This window comes from Crocodylus siamensis, chromosome 1 (genome assembly GCF_052110815.1).
Source record: "Crocodylus siamensis isolate JL-2025a chromosome 1, ASM5211081v1, whole genome shotgun sequence".
Classification (NCBI taxonomy): Eukaryota; Metazoa; Chordata; order Crocodylia; family Crocodylidae; genus Crocodylus; species Crocodylus siamensis.
The window spans coordinates 82,373,045-82,387,110 of NC_143395.1; the positions used below are offsets into that span (position 1 = coordinate 82,373,045).

At 37.1% G+C, this 14,066-nt stretch overlaps 1 protein-coding gene across 1 annotated transcript in view; it reads left to right on the forward strand.

The window, feature by feature from the left end:
* GRIK2 (glutamate ionotropic receptor kainate type subunit 2) overlaps nt 1-11,858 on the forward strand; it is a 669,798-nt gene extending 657,940 nt beyond the window's left edge. The window contains exon 17 of the mRNA XM_090037234.1: nt 8,573-11,858. Within this exon, the coding sequence (XP_089893360.1) occupies nt 8,573-8,737 (165 nt within the window). The 3' untranslated portion in view covers nt 8,738-11,858. The remainder of the gene's footprint in view (nt 1-8,572) is intronic.
* The last annotated feature ends 2,208 nt before the right edge of the window (nt 11,859-14,066 follow it).

Here is a 14,066-nt window from a genome sequence, read left to right on the forward strand (position 1 = left end):
ATGAGAGACAGCCCTCCGGGCTGATGAGCAATTGCCCTATACCATCCTCTGGGAACTCTCTGAGAGGGAAGAATGGAACTACACAAGTGCAATCACACCCACCCCAGCCTAGGTCCACAGGTGAGTCAGCCGAAACCTCATGGTCAGTGCTGCTGATACAGCTAAACAAAAACATCTTTGAGAAACACTAGGAGACCTCATAAACCAGTGGAACTAGTGCAGTTTCCAAGCCCCACAGGCTGAATCTGGTCAAAGAAGTCAGATGATTTCAGATGGCCAAAGGTGCTATGCTATAAGCTTCATAGTCATCATTGCCAGAAAAGGAAAGGTAGAAACCGGAGAGTAGCTGGCTAAGTTTTTGTCCATCAATTGGAAGTTTATTCAACACAATCCTAAAATCTTTACATTTGAGAGAAGTTGGCATCTTGCCCTCCTGTTGAGAGATATTAGCAGTTTAATTAGTAGTGAGCTGTTTGGCTTTTTGGGAGATCCTTGAAGGTAATGGGCCAAGCTCATCCAGCAACTCTAGAACCCGAGTAAGCACAAGTGGTTTACTCTCAGCCATATACAATTCTGCATTAAACATGGTTCTGTTGCTAAGGAGAAGCCCCCAGTCATATATAGATTGATCTTCTCTACTAGGTAGATAGAAAACTTTTTTTGGAGCAATCAACGTTCAACTCTGTTTCAAAGGCAAACCTCCTCAGCTTCACCAAGCTATCACCCAGAAAAATTCTGTTGGTCAGGACTTTACAGAAATGATACTAGAGAAAAAGCTTTCATTCTCTGAAGCTGCCTGGTGGACTCTTAAGTTTTTCTTTGTTTTATTTTCAGTTTCTTCTCAACTCTTTTACTGACTTTAGTTTGAAACCATAGCTAACTACTTAAGTCAGATTCTGCTTCATTATCCAACATAAAAGCAGCAAGTGCTAATGCTGAAATAGAGAGGCTGTCTGTGAATACTGTAGTTAATTGCTTGGAAATTAAGTTTGCAGTATAGTTGCATGTTACACTTGCTCTAGATCAAGAAATCACTGCACTGGCAAATTCTTTGTAACAATATGTCACTTTGAATGCAAGCTTTTTTCAAGAACATGTGGCATTATGTGAACTGTTGTCTAAATATACTTTGGTAATAAGCACTCTAAAATTATGGTTAGTACAGGTATGTTCTTTAATACAGACTGAATTTGAAATGGTTCAAATAAAATAATATATTTTCTTTTATCTCTTCCATTCTCATAAGTATGTTTCTTGCTTTCCATTACTTTCTTCAGTGCCCATGACTGCATGTATTACATATTAACATTTTTCTAGAATTTGTGTTTTTACCCATGGATCTATGAGACTAGATTGACAGGTCCTCACTATACACCACTCAAAATCCCTAAGGAAGTGACATATATATGGAAGCAGAAACTGATTAGAAAGGAGGCTCAGGGCAGCACTGTGAATCCATTCTTAGCTAACTTCAAGATGAAAAAGCAGTTTGATTGATATGTCCTAGTAGATGTTAGAACATTGACCCATAACGTCTGATATAAGCTGTAGGATTACTGCCATTACTGCTTTAAGAAATTTTAACAAGGCTTCAAATAATATCTGACATGCAACGCTGGAGGTAATGAACTTCTGAGTAAATCTTTTAGTTTTGTGTTGAATTTCGACAGTCAGTTTTACACTAAGTCTATCAAAGAGAAAAAGAAGACGGAGTTTGAAAGAACAAATTATTGGAGCCCTGTTTGTTAATACACATACAAAAAAAGGGCAATGCTGGCTAAACTGAGATATTCAGAGGGCTATAGGTGTACCATTTCCTTTCATTTTTTGGTAGAATTTTGTATTCAGGCAATTTATGAGCTAATTGTTTATTTTCTTATGCATTTTATTTAATTTTAACTTAATGCATACTCTTACTGCATTCACAATGCACTGTCAAACTTTAATATTTATTGTTTCAATAATTATTGCACCTTTTATGGTCTGTAAAGACAAAATTTATGGAGATACACTTAATAATGTTAGGTCTGAGGCTTATTCATATTCTCTGTAATTACTTTTCTTCTAAATTTGATATATAGCAATAGCAGGATACAGAATAAATATTATCAGACTTCGGTACTGATGTGCATATATACAAATCTGCACTATGTTAGGCTTTAGAAGTTTCCACTGTCTGTGGAGATTTTAAACAGTTATAAGTGAAGAAATTATTATACTCTGCCAACACACTTATTATACTATACCTTGCAAGCTGTGAGTAGTGGCATAGGGTAAAGTAATATAATTTAGTTCTTTACATTTCAGAAGAAGCTAATCTTTGATAGAGCTCCTTTGTGTCACAAGACAAAAGACACTATTGCTGATTAAAATTTTATTTTAAACATTTTAATCTTATGACTATATGAGAGGTACATTTTTCTTAATGTTATATATTGATTTAATTTCACTATATATACTCATTTTTGCTTTAATTTTAAATTTTCTTCAAAACTTCTGCTACCATATTATGTCTAAACTGATTTCCAGGCAACATTTACTTTTAGTTACATTTAAAAAGACAGCTTATGGTTGTATCAGTGTTAACCACAATTCAGTAATGGTTAGTATTATTGTAACCTGCTTGAGATCCAGGAGATAAGTAAAAGGCAAAAGGTTATTCTCTCTGAATTAAATGGAACATTTTACAATATTCATTCACAAAGCTACTCTTCAGGAGAGAAGCATTTTTTTAAATATACAACCTGCAATCTGTCGGACTTTCACAGTTTTTTCTAACAAATTCAATGGCCAATTTAAATTGCTCGAAACATTGGATCATGTCTTATGAGACTTCTCTGAAAGTGTTGTTATCAGCCAATCACAAAAAACATTGTAAATCTCCTTTTTTATTTCATATGTTATTGCTCAAAATGTTGGGTCCTAACAATGCAAAGACACCAAGTTTCTGTAGATAGAAAAAGATGATTTGAGGCAATCTAGAAATGAAGAGGTGAGGGGAGAATTTTGATTAAAGAAAGGTTCAAGTCAGAGTAATCCTTTATAAACCTTCTTCACATGACTTTGAAGTACATTTCTTTATGTAGTTTCTGCAGATACAATCGAAGAACTAAACTCAAGATGTTCTTAACAGGGAATGTAATTTCCAAAGAAAATGTCCTCCTTTTTCTTATTGCATGAATGGTCACTATTATTTATTATTATAAAAAGACAGATTATTTCCTAGCAAATATACTAATTATTATTCTTTATATAAGATTTTTAAAATTAGCAGTTATGTGTAGTGATTACAACTTTTTGCAAATACAGCATATACAGGTAAGTTTAAATGGACTGAATTTATGTGAAATATTTTCAAAGAACAGAGCAAGGGAAACTGTTACAAAATATTTATATACTTAAACAGAATTTAATTGTTGACAAGACAAATTTTACTTACCTTTTTAAATATATATATATATTAATGTCAGGCTTTCAAATAAATTTCATTTGTATGTCATCTATTAAAGGGAATCAAGAGATTTAGGTGAAAACTAAAACATGATGGTTGGGCTTTTAAAAAAAAAATCTGGGTTTTTGTATATGATTGGCATATTTTACATGATATCAAAGAACAAGGATGTTTGGACTTTATGTTAAGAACCAGGCTGACAAAGTTACTTGTGGAAATAGGATCTGTCTATGTATATATTTTATGAAGTAACAAACAATAAAGAATATTTCAGAAGGAAATATTCAGCTGTTGAAAAGTAATATTTCCAATGGTACAAGACCATATTTTCCAAAATAGCCCAGCGCCTTTTTTTCTTTTTCTTTCTTTTTTTTTCTTTTCTCCTTTTCTCTCTGTCTCTCTTTTACAGATTATATCTATGTAAAATAACTGTAATTAGCTCTTTATATAGCAGGGATAGGATTTCAGGATATTGGCCATAGGCTGTGCATCCTTTCTTTTCTTGACTATAAGCTGGAATCCTATTCAATGCTGAGAGTGATTGCAAGTTGAAACGTTGGTAACTTACAGAAGAATTGATTGAGTTTCAATGCAGTTCTAAAGGGACAGATATTCATTCTGCGTCATGCCTGTTAGATATCTTGATAGAAACATTAAGTGGTAAATTTTTCAAATTTTTAAGTGCCATAGAAGCCTAAATTGTACTTTGAAAAAGGATTTAGGTATCTGGATTTCATTGGCATCCAGGGGCCAACTGTACTAAGAGATTCTGTCAGATGCTCCAGCAGTCAGCGTTGCAATGCCTAACTTTAAGGTGCCTGGCTACCTAGTGGAATCTGTTGCTTGGGAAGGTATGGGTTAAGAATGAGATCTACAAAAGCCAGCAAGTTGAGTAGAGAGATATCTTTTCTTTTCCATAAGGAAAGATATGGCCTTTAAATTCTGACCTTCTTTGGGATTTAAGGGCCTAACTCAGGGCTATTAGGAGATGTTTTCCTTCACATGGGAAGGAAAGCATTTTCATAGTCCTGAGCTGTATCCTGGATTTAGAGGCATATCTTTGTATTCACTCAGGTAATTGGGAATGTTTAAATCTTTTTTTTTTGCAGAATAACACCATGAACAGAATCAAATATTGTATTATAAAAATGGCTTAAAACCAAAAGAGAAACTCAGTTCATCCCTGCTTTGACCGTGTTTAATTGACAACTGTTCTGTGTACTCTGATTTTGTTATACTAAGATAAATCAGTAATAACCACAGCCAGATCTGCCAAAGGACTTAGGCAATGCAGTGTATTTATAAACCTTTAGGCACCAGGCACTCAGTATTTGGTCCCTGCATAATGTATGGGGACTCATGTACTTCCTAAAGTATTCACAACACACAGTCAGCTAAACTAGCCAGCAGGAAATGCTGAGGGCAGGTTTGGGTCTTATATCTTGCCCTCCCCAAGATATATATTATTGTTTTCTACAAGAATGCATTGGATCCTCTTTGGACTCACAGTCTGAACTCTGTCCTGAAGATGATTGCCTAATCCCTATCAGAGAAATCAGTGGATATTACTTTGTTTCAAAACATGACCAGAGGAATGGCATATACTGCATTCTTTTCAAATGATAGCTTAATAGTTAGAACACTCATTCAAGATGGCTGCGTCTATATGTGCACTTCACTGTGGAACAGACTTAGTTGTGGAGTAAAGCATCACCTTCTACATGTGTGGCAACATTAGGCTGCAGTAAACTAATTAACACCACCATAAGAGAGTACTATCGGGAACAGTACTGTCTTCTGTCAGAGTAATAAACTGCAATTAAATGTTTGTACAGATGCCGACTGTAGATGTAAATTGCACCCAGTCAGTCCAGCCAGCAGGGGGCCAGACTCCTACCTGCTGCCTAGCCTCATGTCTCCACACTTTCAGCACCCTTGTGCCCCAACCAGACCCTCTACTGCCCTATGCCACCACCCAGAGCCTGGGGCAGAGCAAGGCAGGAGCTTTCCTGGCATAAACTGCTCTTTTCCAGCTCAAATCACTGCTGTCCTGGGTGCATGTGTAGATGCTGTGCCCAGAAGTAGTTTATTCAAGCTCAAACTGCTCTAGAGTTTACTGCTTTGAATTAATTGCATGTGTAGATATACCCAATGAGTGTTAGACATAGGTTTATGACCATTGAACCAAACAGAAGAGAGAGAAAGAAAGACAGAGAAGGAATGTCTTGACTAACTGGAAGAAGAGACATTTATTTTCTGATATTGCATCAGTGATTATTAACCTATTTTACATTTAAAAAGTTATTAGATAAAACATTTAAAGAATAGTCAAGTCAAGGACCTCTCTGGTAGATTAGTAATATATTTAGTTAAGCATTATCTTGTTTTTTCTACTTCCCTCTCACTCTGGCTGGGCTAAGAACTATTTATACCTTCTATGCAAAGTAAAACAGTGTCAACAAGAGGAAGCAGAGAATGTTTCAGCCTTGAATAGCCTACTGGTTAGGTCATTCTGGGATGTAGGAATTTGAATTCCTCATACAAAGGAGAGAACAGAACCTTGTACATTCTGGCATCTAAGTGGGAATTTTTGTGATTACAATTTCTCACTTAGGCATCTTAAACAGGCACTAAGTTGGACTGGGTGGCTCTATTCCCAAGACCAAATGAAGCATCTGGTTTGGTTGACATACTGGGTAGTTAGTTATTTACAAATAAAATAGGGGGCCGAAGCAAAGGAGAAAATGAACAAAGTGAAAATTTACTCCTGATATGTTGTTAATCTCACAAAAGAAGTCAATGGTTAACAGCAATTCCAGATTCTTTGGCCATGTTTAGGTTGCAAATATACCATGCCCAGCAGTGGCACCCAGTGGAACCCTTTCTTGACAGAAAGAAATACAGCTAAGTCCACATGATGCTGAGGGCAAGCCAACTGGCACTGATTTTCAGCAGTTCTAATAAGCCTGCCCTCAGCACAGTAGGAACACAATTAAAATTATGTCAGTCTTTGTAGTAGAAAACATGGAGCAGCATATTTGGATGGTCCTGCTTTGAGCAGGGGGTTGGACTAGGTGACCTCCTGAGGTCCCTTTCAACCCTACTTTTCTATGATGCTATGTTATTTGGCTACCTTAGGTGTGCAGTGTAGACACGGAGTTATTTTAAAGGGTTTTATGATGCCAGTCTTTGGATTTATAGATGACATGCTTGGATTTAGGGATTAGCAGCCACTGGAAAGGTACAAGGAGGCCAAACATGAAGGCCGCACCCAGATGAGCTTGGATGTGTGGTATGTGGTGCCACGCCCTGCACATACAGGCATTCCTCATGCTGCTACCTTGCAGCACGGGTGAGGTTTGATTCCGGGAGGTCCCTGAGTCAAAAAAACTGCACCTTTCAAATAAATTTCTTTATATGTTATCTATTACAAGGAATCTTGAGATTTAAGTGAAAACTATAAAATAATGTTTTTGGCTTTTGAAAAAAAATAATTCTGGGTTTTTGTATGTATTTGGCATATTTTACATGATATCGAAAAATCGATATTTGGAATTTATATTATGAACCAGGCCAAGGAAGTTACTTGTGGAAATTGGATTGATCTATTCATATGTTTCATAAAGTAACAAACAATATTTAAGAAATATTTCAGAAGGAAGTATTCAGCTGTTAAAAAGTAATATTTCTAATGATACAAGGTCATATTTCCAATATAGCCCAGCCTCTTTTTTTTCTTTTTCTTTCTTTGAAAGAAAAAATAGAGCCTGGCCTGCAGGAGCCACTTCCCAGCTTCTGGCCAGGCTCCCAGCTACAGGAGTGCCATGGCTGCAGCTCCCCAAATCCCCCAGGACCCCAGGTAAGGCTGCTGGGGCCAGCATAGTTGCTGGCCCTAGCCTTCCCTACTCTACCTGGGGTAACCTGCCTTGTGCCAAAAGGAGCATGGCACAGGCATTCCCCAGGGACAAGTAGCAGTGGCATAAGATGTGCTGCTGCTTCTTTTCCCTGGGGGAACAAATGTCTGCACTCATGTGGACATGGCCAAAGAGTTGGACTATATATCTGGCCTTGAGTAAAGGACAACACATAGCTGAGCTCAGAGAATAATAGTTTTTCTCTCCTGTCCCTTATCTTTTTGAATGGAGCAGCTCACACCTCACCATGTGTCTGGACACCTGGCTGGAATGATGAAGTGTGCAAAGCTAATGCTATTGCCATGTTCTTCACCTCTTTCATGCCCCACTTGTTCACAGTTTGGAATAATGGGCAAACATACTCTCCTCCACTCCCTGCAGATGGGGGCACACTCTGAATAGTGGTGAGCAAAGAAATGAATGCTCTATCCTTTTTTCTTTACACAGCTCTGAAAAACTAGTCTGTATTAAGGACATGTAAGACATATCTTTCTTATAGTTTGCTTTCAGGAGTTTAAGCCACTCAGTTTGAAATAAAATCTAATATTTTGTATGTAAATAATTTTTCATGAAAAGTATTCTTCTGTGGACAACAGCTTTTATGATGATGAAGATTTGAAGCTAAAGAGATGCAAAATAATACATTGGATATTTGTTTTCCACTTAACTTCATGAATAGCTGTTGACCTAAGGCACATTGCATTACCATTGCATTTCCTTTTTAATATTATTTTAAAATAATTTAAGCTAACTTTGTACTAGGTAAATCCATCTAAGAGCTTGAACACAGCAACATAGAATTTATAGAAGTAAAATATATGTAAAGTATACACTGTGGAGACATTCAGGGTTTGCAAGTGCATGTAAATTCAAACTTTAACCTGTAAGGCTAAACTATACTAACAGAGCATCTGTCTGAAATCTCTTTGCATATAATGTGCATCAACAGACAGTAGTTGGCAGATAAATAATTGTAGAGACAAGGTGAAATTTCCAATGAGCCATCACAGCTTGATAAGTCATTTTAATTATTATGTGATGCATATTTAAAAGACAGCAATTTGTTATGAGCTCCAGGCTGAAATGTGGCAAACTTATAGGGCTGACAAGGCTGTGCCAAAACAGTGAATCTGCTTCTAGGCATTGCAGCTTGATCTTTCTTACAGCTTTTTTTTTTTCCCTTCTTCTTCTTAAATTTCCCCTGTAGAGGTCCTTCTGTAGTGCCATGGTAGAGGAGCTGAGGATGTCTCTGAAGTGTCAGCGTCGGTTAAAACACAAACCACAGGCCCCTGTTATTGTGAAAACAGAAGAAGTCATCAACATGCACACGTTTAACGACAGAAGGTTGCCAGGTAAAGAAACCATGGCATAGAGCTGGGTGGCCAGATACCCCAAGCACAAACTGTCGTCTTTTTTCCAAACAACTTTGCGAGAATGTTTCCTGTGGAAATATGCAACCTGTGCAAAATAAAATGAGTTACCTCATGCCGCTGTGTCTATGAACTAGAGACTCTGATCTAAGCAGTTGCAATGGCCAGACTCGAATCACAAGCATCATGGATCAACCAAGTTATGCGGGGGTTACACTGTTTGTCATGGGTTCCACCATTCTGAATGAATGAATGTTACATGTGAGTTTTGTGGCTGGTTTCAAATGCAGTCTCAGTGAGAAATTACAGGTTCCTTTTGAAGTTCAACGGTTGCCAGGAGGTGGAGAATAAGGCTAACACAGTAATTAACCACTGAAGGACTCTTTTAAAAATAATGTCTGGGAAATTTAGTGGAGCAAGAAACAGTATGTTCGTCAGAACTTTCAAGCATCAAAGTGTTGGTAACTGCTGGTCCATATCTAGAGACTGTAACTGCCAGTTGGACAGGCGATATGAGCGTAATGGATGGGAGAAGTTTTAAAGAAAAGAAAATAAGGATCTTGTGAACAGAAAGATGAATATGGGGAGACTCACTTGCTTTTGGGACTGCCTGTGCCACTGAAATAAATAATAATACATGACAGTTAATAAGGCAGTAGTAGTTTTCTTAAATTTACCTGGGTTGGAACTTTGATCTGAGAAAATCATAAGGTTGACCCAAATTTAGATGACATAAAAGTTTTCCTGTGTACAAAGGAATGTATTTTACAACCTTTAGATGTAAGGAATTACATTTTTTCTCTAACTGTGGAATGAAGGAAGGGGGGAAACAAGTGTATTTGGCACATAGAAGGCTTGCATTTTAGCCAGAAAGGCTTTATCCCTGCTACTAATTGAACTCAATGGAGCCTGTGCAATTCTCGCTACTAGTGGAAATGGGATTGGTCACCTAAATGTGGAGAACTTTAAAAGAGGACTGCATTTATCAATACAGTCACAGTGTTAAATGAGCAAAATTCTTGAGCAGTTTTTTCAGAAAAATGTTCAGGTTTATTTGTGGAAATGCAAGATTTCTATGAAAATAGTTTTTGTATGGAAATTTTTGTAATACTTTTTATCAACAAAATAAGAACATGTGTTCCTGTTGGGGGGTGTGATGCCAAGCATGAATGGTAGTGCGTGTGCACCACCAACGTTTGGTGAAAACTATTTTTATCAAGAAAAAGGAATCTTAGAAGAGAAATATTTTCAAGTTAGATAATATAAAAGCTAGGTGCACTACCACCACTGCTTACCATGCTACACCCCTAGTTTCCACTAGGCTGATAACATACTGTAATGAACAATTGTGTGTAAATGGTAAAAGACACAGACCTCTTGACCACATTGTGATAACAGTTGAAGTGCACACAGTTTGCTGTTTGACTCCAATGCACAAAATTAAAAAAAAAGCATTAAAATTATGACAGTTTTAGTTGTTGTTTTGTTTTTGCTGTATGAATTGAGCAATATATGTACAGTACTTTGTGTTAGCACTGGTACTGATGATGATAACACCATAATGCCTGCTCCCACAAACACTTGGTACTAAGCCTATGCCAGTTATTTCACTGAGGCTGCTCACAATAACTAGCACTACGCTGCATACTAAGTGTTTGCAGGATCAGGTTGCTACTTATCTAATTTACCCATCCTGCTTCTAAAGGGTTTCAGGACATAACATCAAAATACCTCCCCATGGATGTTAAATCTTGCACCCTAGTTTAATTATTTGTAACCAGAAAATGAGGTGAAATTTGTAGTGATGGGTTATGAAATAACATTATGTCCACAGCCAGTTATTTTTTAATTCAGACAATATTTTATTTGGCTTCCTTTTTTGGAACAGAAATTTAAAATTATAGGGATAAGAAATCAGTCATTAATGAGCAATGAATCTATATAGTCAAGGCACAATGTAATGTTATCATGCAAAGCTATTAATTTATAAAAAGTTCACATTTCCAACAAAAAAGTAGAATATATATTACCAAAACTGTAGAGACTATATTATGCAACTTGGGGGTTTGTGTCTAATACCCAGTTCCCATAAATTTTCATAGACACTGAGCTGGCCATTTTCATTGTGAATAGGGATTAAGAAAGTAAAGTTTTTGCTGTTTGTGAGAATTTCATCTCATTTATGTGATATAATGAACAGATTATCTTTGGCAGGAAAAAAAAAATGATGATAAAATCCCCACATGTTCAGCAAAGGTGCTGAGAAAAAGAAAATCATAGTAATGTAATGAACATTTGAACGTAAGTTCAATTTTTCAGTATATAGGGAAATCTTAACCGTCATACAGGGTAATTGAAACTCCTAATTACAATGGTTTGGAATGAAAAAAATAAACATTGGCTATTGCATTGACTGATGATTTACAATAAAATTTGTAAAGTCATGAAGTTTAATGCTGTATTATATTCAAACTAACCTTTTTTTCCCCTCCATGAAGGGTGTTGAAATAACCAGGAGTTCCATTCTCCCCTTGATGCAAATGGTTAATTTTTAATAGCATAAATGTGAGCTACAGTAAGTATGGATCTTGGTGAAAATTCCCCATATATCATTTGGGGAAAACAACTCTAAGGAATGGGGATCCTAAGATTGAATGCAATGTGGATTAACTGGCATCTCAATGAGAATATACAACCTTCCATGGTAAGAGAAACATGCAAAGTAATTGGTAACTGGAGATTTGTATTTAAATTCAAGAATAGAAATTATTGGCTCAACAGATTTATAATGGGATAATGGCGCTTTTTGAATGTATACACTAACTCCATATGTTATATCTGGCAATGATTCTTGTTGCTTTTTAAAGAATTAAAGCAATTAAACAATAATTACGAACATACACTGTGTCCCCAAAGCAACAGAAAAATGTTGCCAATGGTTATTTGTCCCCACTATGTCAGTAGATCATTTCCCCTTTTATACTGTGGAGACAATTCCCTGTTATGAGGAGAATTTACCCATTTCTAATGACTGCAAAGGGCAATGGCAATAATGTTCCTAGCGCTATTAAAATCAGTGGAGCTACACCAATTTACTCCAGCTAAGCATCTGGCCCATGAAGATGCAAATTAGTCTTTACTCAGTTCAGCCGTTTTGTGTGGTTTTCCACAATAGCTCAGTTAGTCCATTGATTTCCAGTAACAAGGTTGTGGCTTTTTTCTGGCTCACCTTTAGGCTAAGTACAGACAGCCAAAAAACCTAAGCCAGAATTGATTCAGTCTTTGCAGGCTAGTCAGGGCTGCAGAGATTGAACCAATAAGTGAATGAACAGACATTCACTTTAGATTCAGGAAATGCAGCCACATGTCTGCAGCGGCTCAAGCAAGAAGCCGGCAGGGGGCACTAGAGCATGGCTCACTGCTACGTAGCCATCATGGGCTGTGTGATCACTTCCTCTTCCTGCTGCCCTAGACGTCTCTGGGATTTGCAGTCCAGAATCACAGCAGCAGAACTCTGCAGTGTTGCTCATCACTTCCTTTTCCTGCTTTCAGGTGCCTCTGGGATTTATAGTGTACAGGTACAGCCAGCATTAAGTAAGCAGGGCAGCACAGCACAGCACAGCATAGCTCTGTACTTGGGGAAAGGGAAGTTTAATCACCCTCCCTCACCCCAGAAACCAGCTGGGGTTTGGTGGGGGAGAGGGGAGGCGGGACCCTGAGCTGGCCAGTGAGCCAGCTCTCACTGCTCCAGCTAGGGAGCAGAGAGGCAGAGCTAGCTAGACAGCCCAGCCCAGTAAGATGCTGGGAGGCTCTGGTTTAACTTGAACCAGGAAGGAGTCTGGGACAGAAGTTTCATAAACCAGTTTGACCTAAATCAGTTAAGTCTGATGCTACATTCAACTGGGTTTATCTTAAATCAGTTTTAAGCCATTTTGAAACTGGTTTATGCACACTGAACTTCTATTCTGCTACAGGTTTAAATCAGTTTCTGATCACGTCAACTAGTTTATGTGTAACTTCTGTCCCTAGCCTTAATGCCACTCTAGAGAAGGATTTTAAAGCAGCTATAATTCAGTTATAGTTTCAACAGAGTATGGGACTCTACCTGGCTGATTATAATAAGAGAGGTAAGTCATGAAATCTTCAGTGGAATTTCCCTTTCTTTTTACTTTAAATAACTTATTGGTCGGTAATTTTTAGAGATTCTGAAGATGCAGATCCTAAATCCTCAGATTTACCTCTTATTACATTTTTATAGCACTGTTGGCTAATGATAGACAATGATTTCAACTAAAAAAGAAACAAAAAAGGTACATGTAACTTAATCTGTTTCTGAAGCCTCTCCTCTTGGAGAGGACTGGCAATGAAAATACTGGACTAGATCCTCAGTTGAAATGAATGAAAATAACTGATTTCCCTTAATAAAGAATTTTACCCATTGTACCAAATACATTTCTGTGAGAGAGACTGTTCTTGTAGTATTCCCTTGTCAGAGGTAGTGAGGAACTAGTTGCAGTTTTTCAATTTATCCATTAACTTCTTGCATAGTTTCTTAAGGATGAGCTTAATAAAAATATGGTAATCTGTAAATGTAAATCTGGTGGGGGTGGGGTGGGGGGGAAGCATTTCTAACCCAGCCCTTCTGTGGATCATCCATTACTTATTCCCAAAAAAACAAAGCCCAGAATAATATCTTTCATCAAAATTAAGAAATTAACTGACTAATGAAGTGTAGAATGAGAAGGAAATTTAATGATGAGCTAAAAAGACAAACTAACTACAAATATTTCAAATGGGGAAAATAACATGGTATCCTATAAAGCCAGAGTTACTAGGACTAATAGGCTGCAATCACATAATAGCTCACATAGAAGTAGCAGGAAAATGTCATATAGGTCATATATTTTTAAGAATACTTGAGTGTAGTTAAAATGTATCAAACACAATTATTTATTTCATCCCCAAATTCATAACATCATTAAAATATGTGAAATGCTGGCTACTTTGAAGGCAGTGGTTAAACTCCCATTGACTTCACGTGACTTAGATTTCATCCAACATCTCTTAAAAAAAGGGAAAAAAAAGAAAAATTGGTAAATTTACCCAGTTAAATATACAATGACAGAAATATTGAGGGCGAAGTATGATAACTGCAGTTTTACCTTCAAAGCTGCCTTCAGGTTTACAGGAGAAAGTGTGCTTTGGGTCATACTTTCATAGATTTAGAAGGCCACTAGGGATAACCATGGTCATCCAGGTTGAGCTCCAGTCTAACATGATAAAATTCCATTTAGTAACTTCTTCGTGTCCTCTCTCCAAGGCCTACTTCTA